This window comes from Cyanistes caeruleus, chromosome 1 (assembly GCF_971803275.1).
Source record: "Cyanistes caeruleus chromosome 1, bCyaCae1.hap1.1, whole genome shotgun sequence".
NCBI lineage: Eukaryota > Metazoa > Chordata > Aves > Passeriformes > Paridae > Cyanistes > Cyanistes caeruleus.
This window is the reverse complement of record NC_141701.1, coordinates 27178814-27202025: the sequence shown is the minus strand read 5'-3', so window position 1 is coordinate 27202025 and position 23212 is coordinate 27178814. Positions and strand designations below refer to the sequence as shown.

At 37.0% G+C, this 23212-nt stretch overlaps 1 protein-coding gene across 1 annotated transcript; it reads left to right on the top strand.

Moving 5' to 3' along the window:
* Nucleotides 1-2560: 2560 nt before the first annotated feature.
* Nucleotides 2561-22460, top strand: ATP6V0D2 (ATPase H+ transporting V0 subunit d2). The gene is made up of 8 exons (XM_023920810.2): nt 2561-2908; nt 9750-9921; nt 11775-11953; nt 14628-14707; nt 16548-16625; nt 19865-20041; nt 21429-21506; nt 22028-22460. The coding sequence occupies exons 1-8, from the start codon at nt 2779-2781 to the stop codon at nt 22187-22189; spliced, it is 1056 nt and encodes a 351-aa protein (XP_023776578.1). The 5' UTR covers nt 2561-2778; the 3' UTR covers nt 22190-22460.
* The last annotated feature ends 752 nt before the right edge of the window (nt 22461-23212 follow it).

The following is a 23212-nucleotide window of genomic DNA, read 5'->3' as shown; positions in this document are numbered from 1 at the left end:
TGCATTTTGGTTCAAGGTCTCTTGAAAACTTGCAGTGTCAAAGGTTAAATTCAATGCTTATATCTGAAGAGTTGTGTGTTGTTAATGTTGCTTAACCTGAAATAACTCCTCCTCCCAAGCACAATATCAATATTTGTTTAGCTCACAGCTAAAAGATTCTTTTAAAATTATCTCAACCTTTGCACTCCACAAACCTAACAGGTGAGAGTACTGTGTTTTCTCACATGGAAAATTGTAAAAACAAATTCACAGCACTACAGAAATAAAAATTAAATTAATTAAAATCATTGATATAAAACCCAATAATTAACAAAACTGTGCTCGCTACAAGTGTAAAAAAACCCCATATAGTACTAGCCACTCATTATAAGAAATAAGATTATATTGATAGATTGCAACAGTAGATATTGAATATATATATTATCCCATAAAATTTTAGTGCATTAACTAACTATATGAATAATTTTAATTTTAATTTTAATTTGGTTAAATTGCTGTTAAAGCTGTCTCTTTTCCTCAGCTTTTCTTTCAACAAAAAATCAGAGAACTGAGGATTTTCTAATGTTGCCAAATGCAGTCTATCAATCTGGATCAAATTATCTGACACCTTATCCCTTAGCAGATAACATCACTCAAGACTTTATCCTGATTTTCCAGTTTTCTGAAATCATTCAAAATTACACTGATTTCATTAAGTCACTTTGCTGAGTGATTATACTTCAAGTGGTGGTCCCATCAATATTTATAGATCCATGGAAGTATTTTCCCACTGGAGGATCACCAGTGGTGGTATTTACACCTGCCAGGCAGTATTTACATGACCTTACTAAATTTAGGATTTATTGCAAAGCCACTTCTGCACTGGCTCTGCTGTCTGAAGCTTTGGAAGCTGATGGGGAGCACAACCTTGGGCTGCCCCCAGCTGGATGTGTGCCACATTCTGACACGCTGTGATTGCAGCTGGGGGAGGCTCAGCTGCTGTGAGACCTTACTTGTTTATGCAACACACGCTCTGGAGAGCTGTAGGTTAAACCTTCACGCTGTCTCTCCGTGTACACAGCAATTATTACTACCTCTCTCCACTTCTTTTCTTGGAAAAGGTGAAAAACAGAGGTTGTTTAGCAAAACATGCTGGAACAAAGCAGATGACAGCAAAAAGTAGGTTTAAGTTAAAATGTGGTTATTGTCACATGGTCAGTAAGGAAGCACTGATGACGGTCATGTATCCTGAAATATCTCTCTGACTTTTGAAACATCACTGACAAAATTCTCCTGAAAATTTCTTGTATTTTGGAGGTTCTGAGCACTGCTGGCATGCAGACTTGGGAGACAAAACCAAATTGTTTTTGTGGGGGAAGGAAATGTTTTGTTTCTATTGTCTAATAGGCCTAATCTGTCTCATTGTTCTTTAGCTGGGTTAACTCTGCAGTGCAAAGAACTGACTGACTTAAAACTGTAAACCCAGTGTATGAGAAGCAAACTCAGTACTCTTGGCCCTACTGAACTTCAACTAAATTAATTTGCATGCCTGAGCATGTGATTTTTCAAAGTGTCTAAATGCTGTCATTACTTCCTCTGCCATGGGTTACAGGTGGGGTAATATCCAGCCTGAAACAATTTTGATTTGACCCTCAAGGTGCAGTTGTATTGCTCCCCTGGCTCAGCATAGCTGCCCAGTGGCTTGTGGCCAGTTTTGGAGGCTCCCAGCCAGCCAGCCAAGAAACCAGCCAGCTAGTGACCTTCCTAGAGGAGGTAGGGGGTGGCTGTTTTGGCAGCAAATATGCAGGCATCTTGTGCCTCATTGTGCAGCCTTCCAAGCCCTGCTGTGCCTGGAGCAGCATGGTATAGACAGGAATCATCTGGTGAGTACCAAGGTCTCATCAGCTTCTGCCCTCCCAGGAGAGGGGAGAAGGTCTCATAGCCACAGCCTTGTCCCACTAGCTGCCAACTCACAACTCCTGCTGCAGGCACATTTCAGCACCAGGGTCAATAGACTAGCCATGGTGCTTGCCTTCAGCCACACATCACATCAAACATGTTCAAAGCTCTGAGAAATGTGAGAGTGTTTTTAGGTATGGGTGGCACACTGGGACAAACTATGGTTTCAAGGCAAGTTCTGGATACTGACTTTCAAGGACAGTGAAAGTCAAACCCTTCAAAAACCTCTCAGCTTTGCACATTAACTAATGTTCACACTAATTATTAGAAGGCTCTTTTAGTTTGTGTACATATTTAGTGATAGAGATGAGCAAAAGAAAATTTCCAGCAAGCAAAAATGTTAAAAAAATAAAGAAACACAGAGATACTACTAAACCATCTAAGCTCCTTGAATAGACTATGTTCTGCCACAGACTACTACTTTACTGCAGAAATATTTTTTCTATAGTCATTCTGAGATAACTTCTTGTTTATAATACAGTTAAGAAATATGAAAGTTTTATTCAAGCTTTCTCATTCTCCAGGCATTACAGAGCATCCTTGCAAGCAGGGGTTAAATCCTGTACTTCCTTTTTGGCTTCTCTTCCAACAATAATAGATTAATTTTCTGGCTTTGACAGGAGGGAGTTGGATTTACTGGCTGGCAGTTGTGTAAGCATCAACTGTACTGGAACTACAGTAGGAGCAAGAAACAGGAAGAAACCAGTTGGTAAAACACAATCATAGGCTGGCAGGAATTCCTGACCATTTGTCACTCCTTCCAAAGAGGGGAAAAACAGCTGGTGGCAGATATTCAGTGCCATCAAGTACCCAGAAGAGAGATTAAATATCCTTTTCTCCATGCCAGGATACTCAGAATTTTACTTCAATGCAGACCATGGCTACTTGGAGGGTCTGGTCCGAGGGTTCAAAGCTGGGATCTTGACAAGTGCGGACTATGTCAATTTAGCACAGTGTGAGACACTGGAAGGTAAGTCTGCTGGCTTATTTCATTTAGAAAGAAACACTTGCTGAGGTGTTTGCAGAAGGGAAGGGAAAAGACTGAACTACTACTGAGAGTTTGTCTTAAACCCAGAGATAACCTCGATGTCCTTTGAAGAACTGTTCTCATATTTAAGTTAATAGCTCTCCGTAGACTGTGATTTGTGTACAGGCTGTGATTTGCTAAGCAATACAGATGATGGGACTTTCTGGTTTACCAATAAGGTTTAGAAATCTCATCCACAGAGTTCTTACGGAGATTAGCAACCTTCTCACTGATTTTAACCATCCTATAGAACAGTTTAGCTTTGGAACTTCCATACCATTTCAGCTGTTTAAGATAGTTTCCAAAATCTTATTAAAAGCTTACTATTTGGCTCTGAGTTTTGCTACAAAATATATTATTTTAGTAATTTATTACTTCCTGAGTTTTAGGGTAGTGGTGAAGACGCAGCTTACCAGGAACAGAAAACTAGACTCCACAAAGATAAAACTTAGGGAAATAGAAAAAAAAAAAAAAAGAAAAGCTCTTTTCAAGGTGACTTTGCCACAGTAATAAAGAGAACACAGAACACACAGTAGTTTAGTTTCCAAAACAGCTTTCCATGGCTGAGACAGGTCACAGCCTGATGAAGACAGACCTGTACCAAAGACTCATGTAATGTACCTTTCGACACTTGGCAGGAAAAAAATGCAACAGAAAGAAATCACCTTTCTAAAGGAACATAAAGTTCATTTTCCTGACTGTAAAATGAAAGCTATGAGCTTTGAGCTGTCGTGCACTCAATTTCTATAACATGCAGTCTATTAGATTAATTTGGAAAAGGAAGAAGGGCAAGGAATAAGCTCACTCTGTTTTGAGCTTTGGTTGATTTGTACCAGTGATGGGTTTGGGGTAAGAAAAAGTGAAGAATGATGATTCCCATATCCAACAGAGTTTTGAGGCTGTCTAAATTATTAATATAAATAATAACATAAGTCTAGGAAGATTGCTTGCCATTCATCTCTCAGATTAAAACAACAACATTTAAAGAAATGCACATAGACATTTACCTGTCCACAAGATAAAGTTCCTCTTATGGTTAAAGAAGAGATACAGGCAATGGAATTTAGACACTATTGAACTGACCAAATGCATGTGTCTGCTTCTGCTTCTGATAACCTGGAGAGCTGTATCAGCTCTTCATTTAATACAGTGGCACTTTAGACACACAGAATAGATGTATACAATCACTCTGAGAACTGAAATCTATTCCTTATGTCAGCTGGACAAAACCAACTGTTTCTTTGCCCTATTTGTTCCAGCATTTGTGATCTATGCAACTTACAGACTCTACAGAAACTCTGGATATTGTATTTAATTTTTCAAGTGAAAAAGTCCTGCTGCATAAGTATGACTTTGGAAAAAAGGTAACAGCTTCAAACATCTATAAAAGACATATAGGACACATTGGTAGAATAAATGAACTGTGTTGTCACTTCACTTCTCCCTGCAGACGAACTCAATAATAAATGATGTCATCCAAAGCTTCATGAAGGAAAAAACATCCCGGTAGCTTCTGAATAAGAAGAAAATATACAGAGTTAAAAACATATAGGCAAAAGGGATTATTTGCACCCTTCACAAAAGACTACTTGCTCATTAAGTTAAGTTTAGAGTAGCTAAAAAACCCCCTAAATTTTAAGTCATGCTACAAGAAAGTTATTTACCACCATGAAGTAATTTTCAAATATTTCTAAAATATATAAACCTTCAATACTTTTAAGAGTATGCAGCAGATGGACAGGTAACAATAGAGAGATAAAAAAACATTCCTAATTAAAATTCATAATGGGAATATCCATTAGTTTTATGTTTGAAACTTATATTTTTTAGTGTTCATTCAACTTTAGAATGCAAATTATTTCATCAATAGAAGTCACAGCCTTCATCATCCCTCCTACAAGCACATCTCTACTACCCACTATCACTTTCCCTTTTTCTCTATTCAGCTACATCTCTTTCACCATTGTAACTTTTGTCTACTTATTATAGACAGCTAAGATTCCCATCATTTACCTACCAAATGTATTATTTATAACAAAAATATGAGAAATAATGGATTTCTACATGATGCTAAACACACTTATCTCTCTGCACATGTAGGATGCTGTAATACTGAACTTTCATCATGAGTGTGCAGTGCACCAAACCCACAGACCCCTACCTCTAAAGTAAATCTCATACATTGTCTTTTATGTAAAATTGGAATATTCAGCAAGAGGATTTGTGCTGTAGTACTGTGATGTTTGCTCAGTAGTGCTATCATGTCTTCACATTAAAAGGTAATAAATTTACCCAGTTCTGCATTCTGTGGCTTAGCACCACACCACAAAAAACGGCCTAAGTTAAAAACACTATAAATATGCTAAAACAAACAAGCAGAAAACAAAAATCAAAACCACTCAAAGTAACCCATAAATAGAAACTAAAAGATCTTTTAATTTCAAAGTGGTTTTGGTATCTCTAGAGAGGAAACCATAATGTCAGTGCTGAAGAACCACAAGAAAAACTGTAGATTAGTGCTTTACATCTGCTTGGTAATCACAGAGTAAGTGTAAAAGAGAGACAGGAAGAAAAAGAAGACTACTAACAGTAATGATACCACTGTATCTTCCAAATTCAGGGCCATACAGACAGGAGGAGAGACTTTCAGCTTCATTTAGACATCCTTTTTGGCTTGGTTGAACTACTATGATTTCCACGGAGCTACCCCATGGGCGGTATGCTACTGGTTTGGTATCATCTGTTTCAAGGGAATGAGGTTCCCAGAGCAACACTGCTGACAGTTTTTGAAGTAGAATATGGGGGTGTGAGGGTGTGGAGGTGTCTAAATGCAGTGTTTTGTTCTTCTCCTGCCTTTTTTGTGTGAAAGAAAGACTTCTGCTCTTTGTACTTTCTGTAGAAAAGGAGGCTAGGTCACAGAAGGACAAGCATCACGACTCCGCTCCCAAAAGAATCACTGAAATAAGTTTACTTAACTTACTAGAGCCAGCACATGGTGGCTGAAATAGAGATGTTAACTGAGAGAAAACTGCAGTTAATTGTTTACTGCTATCAAAGTGAGGAGTCAGAAAAGTTACCATGAACCTGATGCCAAGAGATGACGTTAACAGTTTGTTAAAGTTCTCACAATACTCTTTCTTTCTGATCAGGATCATTCCTGTCTTGATTGCATTCATCTTAAACTAGTCTCCCTCTGTGCATTAATTCATTTTAGTCATACTTTAGTTAATTGTGTTTGTTTGCTGTTCAGTTTTGAGCAAACTCATGAATATTTAAGGTCATACTTTTCCTATTAGTTGTTTTCCTGCATGTAATTTTATAAGAAAATAGACAATGCAGATGGATGACAATCAAAATGAATGGATGACAGCTGAAATACAGGAATTTTCTTTCCTAGGGATCTTTAGGACAAAGGTCAGAGTCTTGTCTAGGTCTCCAAGAGACCCTGAGAAAAAGGGGAGCTACCATCAATAAAAAGTTTTGGCAAACAGGGATGTCTGAGGCCCCTGTAATGCTCAGCCATCCACTCCTGCTGAGTCACCAAGTCATGTCACTAGTGCAAGTGTCTGACTGTGATAGTTCCCAGGCCTTATTTATGCCAGCAGCGAAGAAAGGACTGTAATTTAGGACCACCAGTTCAGTCTGAGTCGCACTGTCTTGATGTGAACTCCGATTATGACATTTCTGACTGATCATATGGTATAGGAGTTTGTGGACTGTTGTTTTGGCCAAGACCATAAGTTAGAGTTGAATATTTTTTCTTCCATACAGTATGCATGCTGGCATTTATTTATTCAGTTGAAGAAATGCATCTGTAAAGCAGGCTGTGTAATTGACAGGTTTATAAACCAAACATTCCTGGGTATAACATTTCCTCCTGGCTGTTGGGAGATAGGTAAAGCTATTTAATGTCTCATAGCTAATATTTTTCATGTCTTATATTAAGTCATGGTTTATGAAATCACTCAATCAATCAATCAATCAATCAGAGAACTGAGGAACGATAACAAAGTCTTGTGAAACTAATCTTGATCAGCAGGTTTTTGTTTCTGTTCATCTTACAATGATGTTAATCGCATTTCAGAATGGTCAGTACTTGGGGCTTATATTTGGGTTTTACAGTCTTCTTTAAGTAGTTAGCCCCTGAAAACTACTGATTTGAAAGGCATTTACAGAGTCTGACTAAAGGTAGATATCTGTGGTTCTCCTGAAAATGAATTGAGAAAAGTTGGAATTCATTTCTGAATCTAATATAGTAGTATTATCTAATCTCAGCATATGCCCAGTATTTTTGTACTCTTTGCAAGAACAATAACCAAAAAAAATGTAGAAATGAACAGTTTTCACAGGAAATGTAGGTGTAAAATCAAAATATTAGTGTTCTTTTAAAAACTTGGTCTTATATATTAGACTAATTCTGGGTATAACTGGATTTTTGTTTCCCTCTTAACCTTGCTTACCTTTCCCTTTTTCTTCAATTGTGTTTCTCTTTTCATATTTGGATTCTCTTTCTCCTCTTCCTACATGGAATTCTGTACTGAAACCGTGACTTTTTCTAAGTGTGTTATGTGATTTGATATGGATTTGATGAATAGACTGTATTTGGTGGATAAGGAACTGGCTGAGTTGTTTCACCCAGAGAATAGCGGGCAATGCTTCAAAATCCAGATGGAGCTCGGTGATGAGCAGTGCCCCTGAAGGATCCTTAGGGACTGCTGACCAAACCTTACTGTTTGATATCTTCTTCAAAGACAGACAGTGGGATCAAGTGCACCGTCAACAAGTTTGCAGGTGACACCAAACAGAGTGGTGCAGCTGACACAACTGAGGTACAGGATGTCATTTAGCAAAGCTGGAGGAGTGAGCCCATGGGAGTCTCACAAGAGTCAGTGAGGCCAAGTGTAAGGTCCTACACCTGGGTCGGGCAATCCCTGGTATCAACACAGGCTGGGGCAGGAAGGAATTGAGAGCAGACCTGTGGAAAAGGACTTGAATGTCTACTACTCTTGGATGAAAAGTCAGACATGAGCTGACAGCCCAGAAAATCAACAGTGTCTTTGGCTGCATCTAAATCATCTAAAGAGGGAAATGGTTCTCCCCCTCTACTCTGCCCTTGTGAGACCCTGCCTGGAGTAGTGTCCAGCCCTAGGGTCCCCAGCTCAGGAAGGACATGGACCTGTTGGAGTGAGTCCAGAGTAGGGCCACTGAGACAATCTGCACCTGGGGCTGGAACATCTCTCCTATGAGGAAAAGCTGAAAAACAGTTGGGGCTGTTGAGCCTGGAGAATGTTCTAGGAAGACTTTATTACCAACTTTCAATACCTGAGGGGGGTTACAAGAAAGATAGGGACAAACTTTTTAATAGGGTCTCTAAAAATAGGACAAGGGGCAATGATTTTAAACTAAAAAAGAATAGAACCAGACTAAATATAAGGAAGAAATTTTTTAAAAGGAGAGGGGTGAAACACTGGAAGAGGTTGCCTAGAGATGTTGGAAACACTCATGGCCAGACTGGACAGGACTCTGAGCAACCTTGAGTGGCAGCCAACTTGCATAGAAGACTCTATGAGGTTTATCTCAGTAAGCTACAGTGCTAAATGTAGGAGTCTGATTCACAATGTACCAGTTCTTTTGCTTTAAGTCTCAGTGTAGGCAGCCTTATTGCATGCTGAGGAAGTATATACATGGGGAAATAGGCAAAAGTAGCTGCATAAATGCTTACCTTGCTAATTGCAAATTAACTTCCTTACAGGTACACCCTTATTTCTGTCAGTGGGAGTGTTGCTGTCCTTTTCCCTAATTATCAGTTCAAATTTCACAAAGAAACCTAATTATAATAAATGCCCAAATCATATAACAGTATCCCAATCTGTAATTTGCAATAATTTTAATACAGCGTTTGAACACAATTATGCATTGCAGTGGGGCCTTTTCTAAAAGAAAACATTACACTGCTTTGAACAGCAAGAACTGATTCAAATGCTTGCTTATGCTTCATGCTAAAAGATGACTAGCAGATAAAATTTTTCACATTAATTCTATGATATGGTGAAAATTTATTTTAACTTTGTGGTCAAAACAACTCATTTTCCCCAGTCACCAGGACTGAGGAAATGTCACAATGACCCAAGTTTCTGGAACAGCTTCTTAGGATTTGCTAGTAGCATCCATAAATCAGAGAAAGCCAAACCAGAAATGCTAGGAGTGTAAACTCTCCCCTTTCAAGTGCTCCACTACAGAATCCATTTGGAGTCCAAAATGTGTGCCAGGCAAGATGTGTTTTCTTCTCATCAGGCAGCCTGATAACAGAAGATTATAATCTTGAGATTTAGTTGTTTCATGGGAATATTTAAGATCTTACCAAAGTTAAGAGATGATTCCTATTAATGCAAAACAGTCCTCGAGAGTGCAGCAGACAAAACAACTGATGTATTATAGTGGTGCAAATCAGTGAAATTGAAACATTGAACAAACCTGATAAGGGAGGGACTAGAGGCAGTAGTGAGTAACAGTCTACCTGGGATGCTGATGGTAAAACTTCTGACAAAACCATCAATTATTTGTTCTTTATTACATCATGCAGAAAGTCTTACTGGTAGAAGACAGTACAAATCAGTGCATCATTTTTGCATTTACACTATATTAGATCTACGCAAAAAACTTTTCCATACAATATATTCAGTTGCTTAATATAAAAATGTATTAGAAATTAACTTTTTTTTAAAAATTTGGTTGCAGACAATATGAAAATTTATTCTCATAGTCTTTCTGAATTCAATTCCAGATCTGAAGTTACATCTACAGACTACAGACTATGGCAACTTCTTGGCTAATGAAACTGGCCCTCTCACTATTTCTACCATTGATGAAAAACTGAAAACAAAACTACTCACAGAATTTCATTACTTTAGAAACCATGCTTTTGAACCACTTGCCACTTTTCTGAATTTTGTCACGTAAGTAATATTACCACATAGCTTACCATACAGTAGTAGAAAAAGCAGTTGAAATAGTGTAAATTCAACATGTTGGAATTTCTATTCAGTTTTAAAAACAGCAAAATTACTTTGATACTGCTACATTTGCATACTTTACTTGCTACTATAAATTCTGAAACTGTATGTGTATATGAAGAGCTGTTGTCTTTGCAATTAATTATTTTAAAGAACAGAAGCAGAATTTTTTATGTGATTAATGGCAGAAGAAGTGGTAGAGATGAATTAATTAAAAATGGTTAAAATTTTCAAACACTGTTTAAGTCAGAGAACTTGAAAAGCTACATTTGTGGGGGGATGATTCATGGAGGATTAACAATTTACAGGGAATAACAGGGAAGCGATTTAATTCCTAGGCATTTGGCAAGTTGTAGACCTTTTTTAAAGGGGGAAACACAACACATCCTACACCTACCATAATTTTTATACTATTTGAAGCAAATAAATACAAACCTGGAAGGCTTTATATGGCATATTGCAAGGTACTTAGATCCAAGTAGCTTTTTTTGAAAGTTCAGCTGCAGTTTGATGCCAGATGAAGAGAAAACTCTGATCTCAATACCCTCATAAGTAGATTAAACTTACAAATTAATAGCTTAAACAACTTTAAAAACAGGGATCTGCTTTATAAAAGTATAACATGGATTAGCAAAATACCAGAATTATATTTTACTTAGCTATTTATTCCCCTTGATCTTATACTTTTAATATATTTTAACAAGAACAATTAACTGTTCAAGTAACTTTCAAGGAACATTTTTATTATAACAGTGAAAAAGAGAGCATCCTCATTTTTTTTTTCTGGTCATGTGTAGCTGACCACTTTTAGGCTATTATATTAACAGGACCTTAAAGGCTAGGATGGCTGTGACCTGTAGGCATAAGTTTACATTTTGTTTCAAGGAAATTAAATTGAAAGCATGAAAGTTATGGCAGCTCTTTTCTCACACTCACTGACATAGATGTGCATGCACAACCTTTGCACACTGTTGTTTTTTTTTAAATAATGGATAACTGGTTAAAGATATTTCACACAGATCACTGAACTACATTCCACCAGTCCTCAAGCCCTCTTCACAGGTTTTGAGTGAGAACATATTAATCTATGTTTCTAGCTGTGTTCTTAGTCACCAATGCAAACTCAAGACTGGCATTCAAGGGAATAGTGTTCCCTTCCAAGTCACTGACAAGACCCTTATCAGTCTCTTTGACACTAAAATTAGTACGAAGCTGGTAGAAAACTTCTACTTCAAAGAAAACCTGAAGTAGTAGAGAAGAAATCTCTAAGGGCCTGTTCTTAGCTCCCTCATGGGAGGAAGTTTAAAGCCAATTGAGAAGAAAACCCTAAGACTGGATCATCTGCATTAATTCTGCAGTTTTAACGCAGAGATTCCCATGTACTTGTTTTCCCAGGTGGTATTTTATATGAAATAAAAAATCCCAAACTAGAAAAGTTGATAGCTCAGGTGATTTGCTTTGGATACCACTCATTGTCACTTGTTACAATGAATCTACATCTCTCAGCTGTTATGCTTATTATACTCAAACATCAGTACCACCTTCTTCAAAAGTGTCCATTTCCTAAATCATGTCATTTTTTAAACCAGTCATGTGGTTTAAAACTAGTGCTGTGTTATCTCCTTGTTATTTAAAAACTTCTGTTGATTTTTGATGAGCTATTGACACAGAATGATTATACATTCCTGATAATACTTTGGTATTATGGCTAATTTTCAAAAATTTGGGGTTTTTATTTTTCCAAGTGAAAGTTGATTGTAAAAATAATTTATTTTTTCTTTTTCTTTCCAATACAGATACAGCTATATGATTGACAATGTCATTCTTTTAATAACTGGCACATTACATCAGCGAGCCATAGCTGAACTTGTTCCCAAGTGCCATCCACTGGGGAGTTTTGAGCAAATGGAAGCAGTCAGCATTGCCTCAAACCCCACTGAACTCTTCAATGCAATTTTGGTTGACACACCATTAGGTAAAAACACTAAATCATTTCTTATTTTTTTTCTTAAAACGTATTCCTTAGAACAGGATGCTTCCCACTGGATGTGCTGTGTTTTGATAATACAAATCTTGAATAGTGGATCAAGAACTTCTCAAGTGGTGTTCAGGACATATTCTATTAACATTTATTTATAGCTTCTACATCCACCTTGGGTAGCTGACACAGAGAAAAGAAGTGCAATGTATGTCTTTTATATTCAAAGTAGTTACTGATTTAAAACAGCTATATTTTTATTTCAACACCTACATTTTATTAAAAATATATCTTCACTAAGGATCAAGGAGAGAGCTACTAATAAATATTAGATGTTGTGGTAGAACATAGATTCCCTCTTGAGATTTGGGCATGTTTCAAATATAAAGAAAAATCCTGTTTTGAAGAACTAAATCTAAGAGCAAAGCAGAGTAAAGTATGGGAATGTCACATTATGAAATTAAGATGAAACTCTGCTCAATGTGATGCAGCAGCCAACACAAACAAAACCTAATCAGCTGTGAAGGGCACTGAGAATAAGATGGAACTGGATGGATTTGAACGTATATGAAACAATCATGTGCACTCATTTTCAGTACCGTGAGAGGCTCTGGGTTCTGCTTCTCAAGAAGGTCTGGTACATTGGCCCCAGACAGGAAAAAAATTCCCACCCAGACACATGCTCACCCTTACTCTCAGCACAATGAGGGGGAGAAAAAGGTGGAAAAAGGAGATTGTGGGCTGAGGTCACCCACAAAGTACCACTGCAGGCAAAACCAGACTAAATCTGTAGGGAAATTAACTTGATTTATTACTGATTAATATATGTAGGACATAATTAATTACTGATCCAGATATAAGGAAACAAACAGAAAACAATGAAACATTTAGACACTTGGGGATAATATTTTTCCTCCAGCCTTTTCTGCTCCTTCATGCCAGGCTCCTCTTCTCTGCCCCCCTGCTACCCTCCCAGGTCACACTGCATCCCTCCAGAGAGGAAGGATGTGTCACAAGGAGCAGGGGGAGTTTAGAACCATAGAATTGTAGAATGGTGAGCTAAAAGATCATCTAGTTCCAGCCCTTCTGCCATGGGCAAGGACACCTCTCACTAGATCAGGTGGCTTAGAGCCCCATCCAACCAAGCCTTGGAGAATTCCAGGGATAGGGCATCCACAACTTCCCTGGGCAACCTGTTTCAGTGCTTCACCACCCTCACAGTATAGAATTTCTTCCTAATATCTAATCTAAACTTCCCTCTTTCAGTTTAAATCCATCACCCCTAGTCCTAGCATCACATGCCCTGTAAAAAGTCCCAATTTGGTTTTCAGGTACACCCCTTCAGCCATACCTGTTCAACTGAGGGCTTGGCTGTGCCCTGTGGTGGGTCCCTGCTGGAGCTGGCTGTGTCTGGCACAGCACAGTCCTGCCTCTCCCTCCCAGAGCCCACCCTGCAGCACACTCCCACCAGTGCCTGGCCACTGGCACACTGTTCAGTGAAATCAGAGAAGGGACAGAGCAGGACAGCTAAAATGAACAGTGCTGCCATGTGTAGACAGAATAAAAAGTCCAGGCTGCAGTCTGGAGTGGACAAAACTGATGAGAGATATGGACACTGTTTACAGATTCCTGAGAGCAGTGGTTTGTTCACAGTGAGTGATGAACCAAATCCTTCAGAAGAACAAATCCCAGCAGAAAACTAATTTTAAAAGGTAAACTAAACCACTGTTTTCACACAGCTTGTAGTAAATTTCTGGACTTCTTTTTTTTTTTTTTTTTTCTAAATTAGTTTGTAAAAGAAGAGAGCAGTATCAATTATTTAAAGTCACAGGACAAATTTGTGAGCAATAAATCTACAGAGAGATACTGAAGAGAACTCTCAGGGCTCTACTTTCTGATATTCTCCCTTCAAAAATCTGGATGCTGGAAAAATAAGAAGGGATAAGGCCACAAAACATGGCCAGGCTCACATCCTCTCTGTAAATACCATCTTCCATTGCCACTGCTTGGGAAAACAGTCACTTAGTACTGCTCTGCAGCACTGGGATAGCTCAGGGACAGTGAGAGGCACACATTGGTTATGAATATCATATTTTAAATGGTCCAGCTGCACAAGTGAAATTCATCCACTGCCTCCCTGCTCCAAAGCTTGCTCTTTAGTCAATTCGGCAGAGGACCCATAAGCACAGATGGTCAAGGTCAAAGCATGTGCCCTTTATCAGCTGCAACCTGTTGCCTTTCCCACACTACATACACAAAGAAGAAAAGGGAAAATAGGAAGGAGGATTCTCCTTGACAATTTCAGAATAGCTGCATGATTTCAGACAAAAATTATTTTTCGTGTCCCTCACTAGAAAATCTCCATAATAACCAAACTGTATACTTCAGAGAAGATTAGGGCTTTCATTAGCATTCCCCTCTGATTCTCTCTGGAGACATGGACTCTGGCTGCAGCACTGATTGATTCCCCTCACTGCAGATTCTCATTAAAAAGGAGGGGATAGGAGGATAAGGGGAAAAGCAAGAGGATTTTTCTTCCTCTCTATTATATCAACCTTTCTTGTACAACAGAACCCTTGGATCCTCGTTCACACACTGGTGAGCAATAGACAGGAGATGCATATTATCAACACACAGATTTATACTGCTGTATTATAAACTCTGCTTTCAGCTGCTTTTTTTCAAGACTGCCTGTCTGAAAACGACTTGGATGAGATGAACATTGAAATAATGCGCAACAAACTGTACAAGGCAAGTTTTTGCAACAAAATGATAATATTTGGGGTTTATCAAATGTCTCAGCAAAGCAGGTCAGTATCATTAACCCTGTTTTATGGATGGGGAAACAGAAGTATGGTGAGATAAAACAAGCTGTCTGAGGTCATCTGGTTGATTGCAAGTCCAGGAATGAAACCCAGCTACTTTCATTTCTACTCCACTGTTAGGGGAGTTTTCAAATTTTAGGTCTGCATCCAAATACTAATTGAATATCTCATTAATGAAAATGCTCTAGATGTCAGGCTAATATCCAGATCCAGATTTGTTTATGAATAACTCAGTTATCCACCAAATGCCAGAGAACTCTTAGCTCCTGAGTGAGCCCAGGCAAGCTTTTGGCTAACATTTATCTTTATTTATATAAGGAAGATGAGATTTTATAGGGTCTAACGGTTTTGAGTTTAGCTAACATGATTTTTACTTAAGGATTTTGTATAATTTTCTTCCTTTTAAAATATTTTTTTATCATTGTTACAGCACAGTGCTGCAAGGATATGCATCTAACATGTGCCTTGCATTTTCAAAGTACTTTACAAATCTTAGCACAGCCGTCACTACTCCTAGAATGGTCTCTTTAAAGACTACACATACTCCAAACCCTTAACAGTAGCTCCTGGCACATTCTCTTCAAAATCCTAATCATCTTCCTTTAATAATGGCTTCCCCAGATTGCAGGAAGTATTTTTACAGTGATCTGATTGCACTAGGGGAAAAGAAAATAAAATTCTGTTTGTCTTACAAATGATGTTTATAAATTCCAAAGCTGATTTTTAATTCTTAAAACTTTTACTAATTCTCTCATTCAATACAACATCAATTATGCTTATGTATTTTAATTCTTTCACAGTACTACTATACTAGACACTTTTTCTAATTTGGTAAGATACATATTTGATTTTATATCCTGTGTGGATGACCAAATATTAACATTTATCACATTAGTTTTTTTCTTCTTTCTCATCTAAGTATTATGGGGATCATTCTGCAAACACTATTAAATTATTAATAGATAATTTCTCCTTTACTTCAGCTGTCAATGTGATCAATTGCTTCTGCTCTATTATCAGATAGCACTATACAGAACCTAATGCATAATTCTATGCAGTAGATCCCCCGTGAGATGTCTCTTCTTAAAATTCACTTAATTGCATAGTTAGTGACAGCTCCTAACAAGATTGTGTGAAGTTGTAGCAAATGCATTTTAACATAAATGTTCTCTACTCCAGTATTTTGGGAGACTGAGAGGCAGGGAGAACAGCATCTCTGAGATATTTTGTGTCCTTCCTGCACAGGTGTTTTGAAATGGGTGCAGATGCCAGGAACCTTAATAGACCAGAGGGCTCTGCAGACCAGTATTACAGAAGCTTTGTCTGCTGCTCTGTCCTAATCCAGGGTTTAGGGTAGAGCAGCAGGGATTAGTTTGTGTATCCTCATCCTGCTGGCCCAACAGCCGTGGCATATGCCCAAATCCCCTCCTCCACACACTATAAATGAAGAGTTTCCTTCAGCCATCTGCTTATTATGCAGTGGAAGCTCAATGGAGCTCAAAAAGTTCCTTCTTTAGAGAGCAAGTAAAACAAAATATTTGTCTTATTACAATTTCTGAAAACATTTGATCTCAAATTGTAATAACAAGACATTTGCATTTGAATATTTCAACTTTCATTTGAACTAAGTAATTAAACACAAATTTAAATTCATAGTTGGAATTAACAAAGTTAAAGGAAGCATTTAAAAATTAGGTTCGTGGCTACGTGAAATCCTGGTCCAGGTCTTAAGCAGCATTTAAAATATTTTTTTTCCTTTCATGTAGTCTTATCTTGAGGCATTTTATAAGTTTTGTGAAAAACAAGGTGGTACTACAGCAGAAATCATGAGACCTATTCTTGAGGTAAGAAACATTCAGCCTTTATACATTAAAGTACTCCACAATGTTGTCATCTTTATCTCACTTTGTTTTTCCTGTTCAATCTCCCTCCATTTGCAAAGGTATCTATCAGATGCTTGCTTCTCCTCTGTTTTTCTAAGATGTAATGAATAGTGAATTCAAGGGTGACTTTTACCTTTTGACTAGAGAAGCAGCTAGACCATTACTAGGGAGGAGCCAGTCTCAGTTAATATTTTTCTGTAGCAGAGGGCAGAACAGAATAAATGGTTCACTAATCTCAAACTCTTGCCCTTTCACATTTCTCTACATTATGTAGAAAAAACCAAAAATGTTGATTACTGAGTTTGGGATAGCTAAAGCCTGGCATTACTGTATCTATTTACTGATCAATAATCTTCAAGCTTCATGGCACTGTTAAGTTTGTTCACTCTCCTATTAAAATCAGTGGTTGAGGGTTAGAGTTGAGTGACCTTTGGAATTAGTGTCATATAAATAGAACATTCTGTGCTGTATTTTTGTCTCAGCTCAGAAAAGTTTAATATTTTTTCCATGGCATATAAAGTTCCTAATGTCCTCCCAACAAAGCATACATGCATCTAACAAATGATATTTTTGTCTCTGTTATTTTAATAAAAAATACAGAAATTTCTAAAATTGAATTCTCAGCATTCAGGTCTCCTTTTTTTCTCACTTAGTCTATCACAATTCTTTGCAGAGGCTGACAGCCAGACCACCCACTTGCTTCCAGGAGTCTTTTTTTTTTTTCTGGATAAGCAATTTTACACCCTGGAAACCAAAAAAAATTCACTGAGGTCTGATGACATCATACTAAAAGTTTGCATTTGGAAATGAGATAATAACACTGGGAGTTCATCCCTGAGGAAAGAATGTGTCTGAATTACATTTTACAAAACAATGCCCTAAAAGAGATTGCAATTTCCTATTTTAATTAAGCAGGTCACAGTGTTTCAATTTATGCTCTAAACAAAATGCTCCTAATCAAGTTAAATTGAATAGAAATTAAGTATTTTGACTTTCCTTAAAAATAAAAATCAAGAGATTGGCTGGCAGAGATAAAGACATTTTCCATAGTTGATTCAGATTTTTCAGAAAGTTCATTTTTAAATAGAAATTCATGCTCAGAGCAGATTAGTTACTAATGTTAGTTTAAGCATGTTGTAAAACTCCCCTTATATCAGTGGTAACAATTTAGCCTATGATAAGCTTCTTTAAAATCCCTATCTAATGTCAATCGGGCAGGAGGATAAACTTTTCTATAGAAGATTTCCTTTTCTATAATATTGTATTAACCTGAAGAGACACATAGAACAGACTGCTAATGATTGGATTCCCAAAAAAAAAAAAAAAAAAAAGGAAAAAAAAGAAAAAAAAAAACCCCACAAGTTTAATTGTTCAAAACAATACTTGCTATTTATTTTGCAATCTTACTACAAAACCTACCAACCTGACCCTTCAGAATGAAGCTGAGGTATTTAGCTCCCCAGCTCCTTGACCACCATGAGTGGTGCCAAACAGCAAGAGTACTGACGATCTCTTTTCCACCATGGACAACAAACACTGCATGTTTAGCCCTGAATCTGGCAAGAAACTGCAGGACTGCCCTGCACTGCAGCTGGAGCTGTGTCTGTTGGCATGGCCCCATGCTAAATTCTGAACCAGCACTCTCCCCCATGGAAACATGCATTAAGGAAATGGTCATCCTCTGACACCTCCTCTACCTGCAGCAATCAGATGGGCTGTCACCAAGTAATTGCCTCATGGCCTTACTCTCTCTAGAGAACCTCATGTGCCAATAATATGAGGAATTGAGAGGTCTGTATGAATGGTAATTGTCCTACAAATTTTCTCAAATTGGAAGCCACCAGAAGCAGAACCCACACCTGCTACCATTAGTTGCAACTGCCTATAATGTTTTCTACCAACAAAATATGACACATCTAACAGCTAGATTCTACATGACTTTACCAAGTCAAAAAAAGAAAGCATTTGTCCTAAAATGGTTTCAGTAGGTCTAATAGGCCTATTTTTACTAATAAGGGAGGTGAAATTTGGCCCTATTATTCATTAGCTAGAAATATTTTCAAGCACCCTTATTTTCTTCTCATTGCTCCTTTACTGTTTACTCCCTTTCCTTACTTCAAAGTCAGTGCCAGTGGGTAGCGAGTTCCTGGTATTGTGCATAAACACAAAAGTGTTTATGGCTAAAGTGGCAGATTTTTGCTGCAAATGCAGTCTTGTTATTCAAATGAAAAGAGCACCTCTCTGCTTAAACCAGCTCAAATATTCACAGCATAAGAAATTTTGTAAGCTCCCTAAAACATGCATATACTATGTATAATTCACTTGGGAAGATTTTCCCTGTGTAATCCCTCCAATTAGCAAGGGCTCTGCTGTTCTTAAAACATCAAAGTAAGGAATAAAGGAAAGAATTAAAACCATAGTCAATTTAGATCTCAAGGCAGAAGAAAATATTGGTTTTATTTACTATTGCATTTTTAATTCATACTGTAAGAGTAGTAAGTGAAGTTTTGCCTTGTACAAAATAAGAACCCAAGATCTTGACACTGGATTGCCTTTCAGTCTGCTGCTGAAGTGAAAATATAGATATTACAGGCATCTAAACCTGACAGAAGAAATATAGCTTTTGATTCTACATATTGAAAATTAGCTGTTATTTGAAGCACTTAAAACTTGGCAAGTAAACAGCCCCCTTCTCCTTATCAAATTATAATTTTAAATATGTGCATTGAGAAACTACTTTTTTTTAGGATTTTCATTCAATCTTTACTATCAACACCACTTTGAGTTACAAGCAGTAGTGTTGATTCGTGGTCCTTTCCTTTTTTAGTTTTATTTATAAGATCATTATTTCATAATCTTACACGTGAGGGTGTGAGGATATTTTTTCTTGTCAACATCTGGGTAACTAAGCAGGGAAATGAGGAAGCATCAGAAATTATACTTTTAGAAAAAAATCACAGAATAAAAGCTGTGGTTGCAAAATCTTGTTTGATTTTCTAGTTAAAGTTTAACACATATTTGCAAAGAAGAATTTACAGTTTTAAAAGTAAGGTACATTTCCAATGCTCTCAAGTTGGCATTTTTTAAAAAAAAATAAATTTCCACAGTTTGACTTACTAAAAAAATCACCAAATATGCCCACCCTAATTTAGAATGAGATGTCTAACAACACCTCTTTATTCTTCGTTTTGCATATTAAGTTTGAGGCAGACAGGCGTGCCTTTATCATCACCATTAACTCATTTGGCACTGAGCTGAGTAAAGATGACCGAGAGAAGCTGTATCCAACCTGTGGAAAACTGTATCCAGAGGGTTTGCACCTGTTGGCCAATGCAGACGACTACGAGCAAGTGAAGTGTGTTGCAGAATATTACGCAGTATGTAAACTAATTTATTAAAAAAAAAAAAGCCAAAATACAAATACTTAACATCTCCTGACATCGGCAAAATTTTGAAGAGCATACACGTAAGTTAAAAGAATTTCTGAGAGAGATAAAAAAATCAGCCGAGGTACTAAAGTTCTCACAAAAATGTGCATGGGATCAAAGACTTTTGATATGAAGAGATAAGATTAAAATAAGACGTTATTATATTAGTGCAGTACAAAGTTCCTCTTACAACGATGTTTAAGTAAGACCAAATCACATCCTAGTAAATAAAACTCTTCCTACTCCATTAACTCTTCCCAAACTGAGTTTCACTTCATTGCCGCTGCCTCCAAGATTCTGGAGCATAGCCATACAACATTTTTAAACTGAGCTGACCCAACAATTTATGTCACAGATTAGTTAAACCTGTTTTATTGCCAGTATACCACAAGATTTCCCTTCTGAAAAGTTTTCCCTAAATCACTAATTGATTCAACGAAGTAGATGAAAATGTTAATATTGATGCAAATAGTGCTGTCATTAAGCACTAGTTAATCTGCAACACTTGGTCTATGAATTAACTGTTGTACTCTGTCTAACTACAATATTTAATCTACTGCTAAGTAGGTACACAAAAAATGTCTGGTCTATTACTTTTTCTGAAAGAAAACCCACAAAGGTGGAGCTGTACATCTGCTCCTATGTAGCAGAGCATTTTAATAATGAGTTACCATGTCAGTGAGGTATGGAACAAGACTATTCATGAGATGGTGGGTTATTTAGATGAATTTTGGAACAATTGTGGTAGACCTCTACTACGCTCCAGCTTTAAGGGAAAAACAAACCCAAAACACAGAGAAGGAAATTACACAGAAACGTAACACCTAAGAAATCAAGTCGAGTGTATCTGCACAGGATATTCCAGGATGACAAATCAGACTAATGGTATTGGATACAATATTAATGCAGGTAAAGCAAATCCAGCTGACTACAGGAAATAAAAGGAGCAGCCATGTGATGATCAGAGTTCAACGTTTTGGCTCCATTTAGAGCTCTGGCTCTGATGGATACAATTTGTACAAGAAGGTCAGTGCTCTCTGTCCAAAGGAGAGAAAGGTTACATGTCATTCTACAATAAGTCTCTTTTAGTGCCTTCAGTAAATTACTTCAAATTATTGGAAATTATTATAAGAACTACAAGAAAAAATGTGATTTTTCTTTCTTTTGCTGACTATATGCTTTTAATTTTTGATTTATGTAGAATTGTAATCTATGCAGGAGGTCTATGCAGAAAGATTACTTAACAAAGATTAATTTATAGATTAATGTAAGGTGCCTGTGCTGCACAGAATGCAAAAGTACCTTATTTCCATGAAGTGGTTTTCTGTGCTTTTAGGAATACAAGGCTGTGTTTGAAGGTGTAGGGAGTGGCACTGGAGAGAAGACACTGGAAGATGCATTTTTTGAACATGAGGTAAAACTACTAACCTTAAAATACAAAAATGAATGTTACTCACACAGAATAATAATTAACACAAGAATGAGATATCAGGCTTTTGATTCTACTATAATGCTTTCTATTCAAGAACATGGATTTTCTATGGCTGTCAACATTTGGCTGAATCAAAATAGAAGGATTTACCTTTTCAAGTAAAATTAATCCTTTAACATTCTTCTGAAGACTCTTTGCAGAACTATCAATCCTGATAGCCTATCCAAAAGCCATCTCATAAACACCACTTAATGAAATTTCTTCTGAGTAATCTACTACAGAAGGTATTTCACCATTGTCTTTTATTTCCTGTAATATTGCTGTAGTCAATTACCAAAATTAATCCACAAATGACATTTCAATTACATTGATACTCAAGAGATTGCTAAATATAATCATGTTTGCAAAGCTTCAAGAAATCTTGAACATAAAAGCTACCATATGAAAATCCCATTCACCTTCCTTGATATTTTATCTTAACACTTGTTTCATCCTTTCTACAGGTAAAGCTGAATGTGCTTGCATTCAACAACCAGTTTCATTTTGGAGTCTTTTATGCCTATGTGAAGTTAAAGGAACAAGAATGCAGGAATATTGTATGGATTGCTGAATGCATTTCTCAGAGACACAGAACCAAAATTAACAACTACATTCCAATTTTCTAAATCTGAGAATCTATAATGCTTGAAAAGATGCATCATTTCATAGAAAAGAAGAAAAATCTTGTTTCAAAAATTAACTCTTATCAGGTGTTTTAAATTGTATTAATGAGCCTCCTTACATACATCACTGTAGGAAAAAAAGTAATAAAATTAGAGACATGAGTATTTCATAAGGAAATACTAATGGGTTTAGTCACAAAATTGTTGGTAGATTTGTTCCCCACTGTGCCTATTTTAATTTAATTGATCAATAAAAACCTCCTGCAAGGTCTTACATATATAGTCTTTCTCTTTTGTGGAACCAAGATTTGTATCAATGACATTTGAAAAGCTCTTTAATGTTTGGGGTTTTTTTAATTAATGTTTTTCTCAAAGGGCCAATTAAACCACTACTTCGATTTCACAGGGTCTTTCTCATGGCATACAGATTGTATGAAGGATTTAATATACAAATAAGAGAAACTCTGAGATTTTCCTTGACAAACCTGAAGGGGAAGTTTCCAGAACATAAACGTGACTCCTCTCTGCAGCTTAATGTAAATAAGTAACTTCAGTGCCGCTAAAATGTTTTTGTTTCCTCTTTTATGGTCAAATGAGGAGCACCCTAAGTGTCGAACAATGGGGGTCTGATCTAGTTCACAGTGATAAAAACATCCCCTCCCAGCACACCAAAGGATTGTCTTTATGTATGGACCAGGGAAGATTATGAAACATGAATGAAAATGCCAACCAAGTCTGTATCAGTTTTACATCAGACACAAACAACACCAGCTCTGAGCTATTTGAGGACCTGGCTAGGATCAGTAACTAAAAATAGAGGGAACAGTTGAAGCCAGATTGTAGCAGGACAAGATTAATTCTGCCAAAGAAAAAGGGAGGATTTTGAAAGCTTTATCAACATTCTGCCTTCCTACTCTGTTCAAAGAATTCGCCCTTTTATCTTTCAAACAGGTCATACCTTGATTTTCTGCATGACTTCTCAGTTTCAGGCTGCACAACAGCAAACCTCACTCTTCAGCTGTCTGT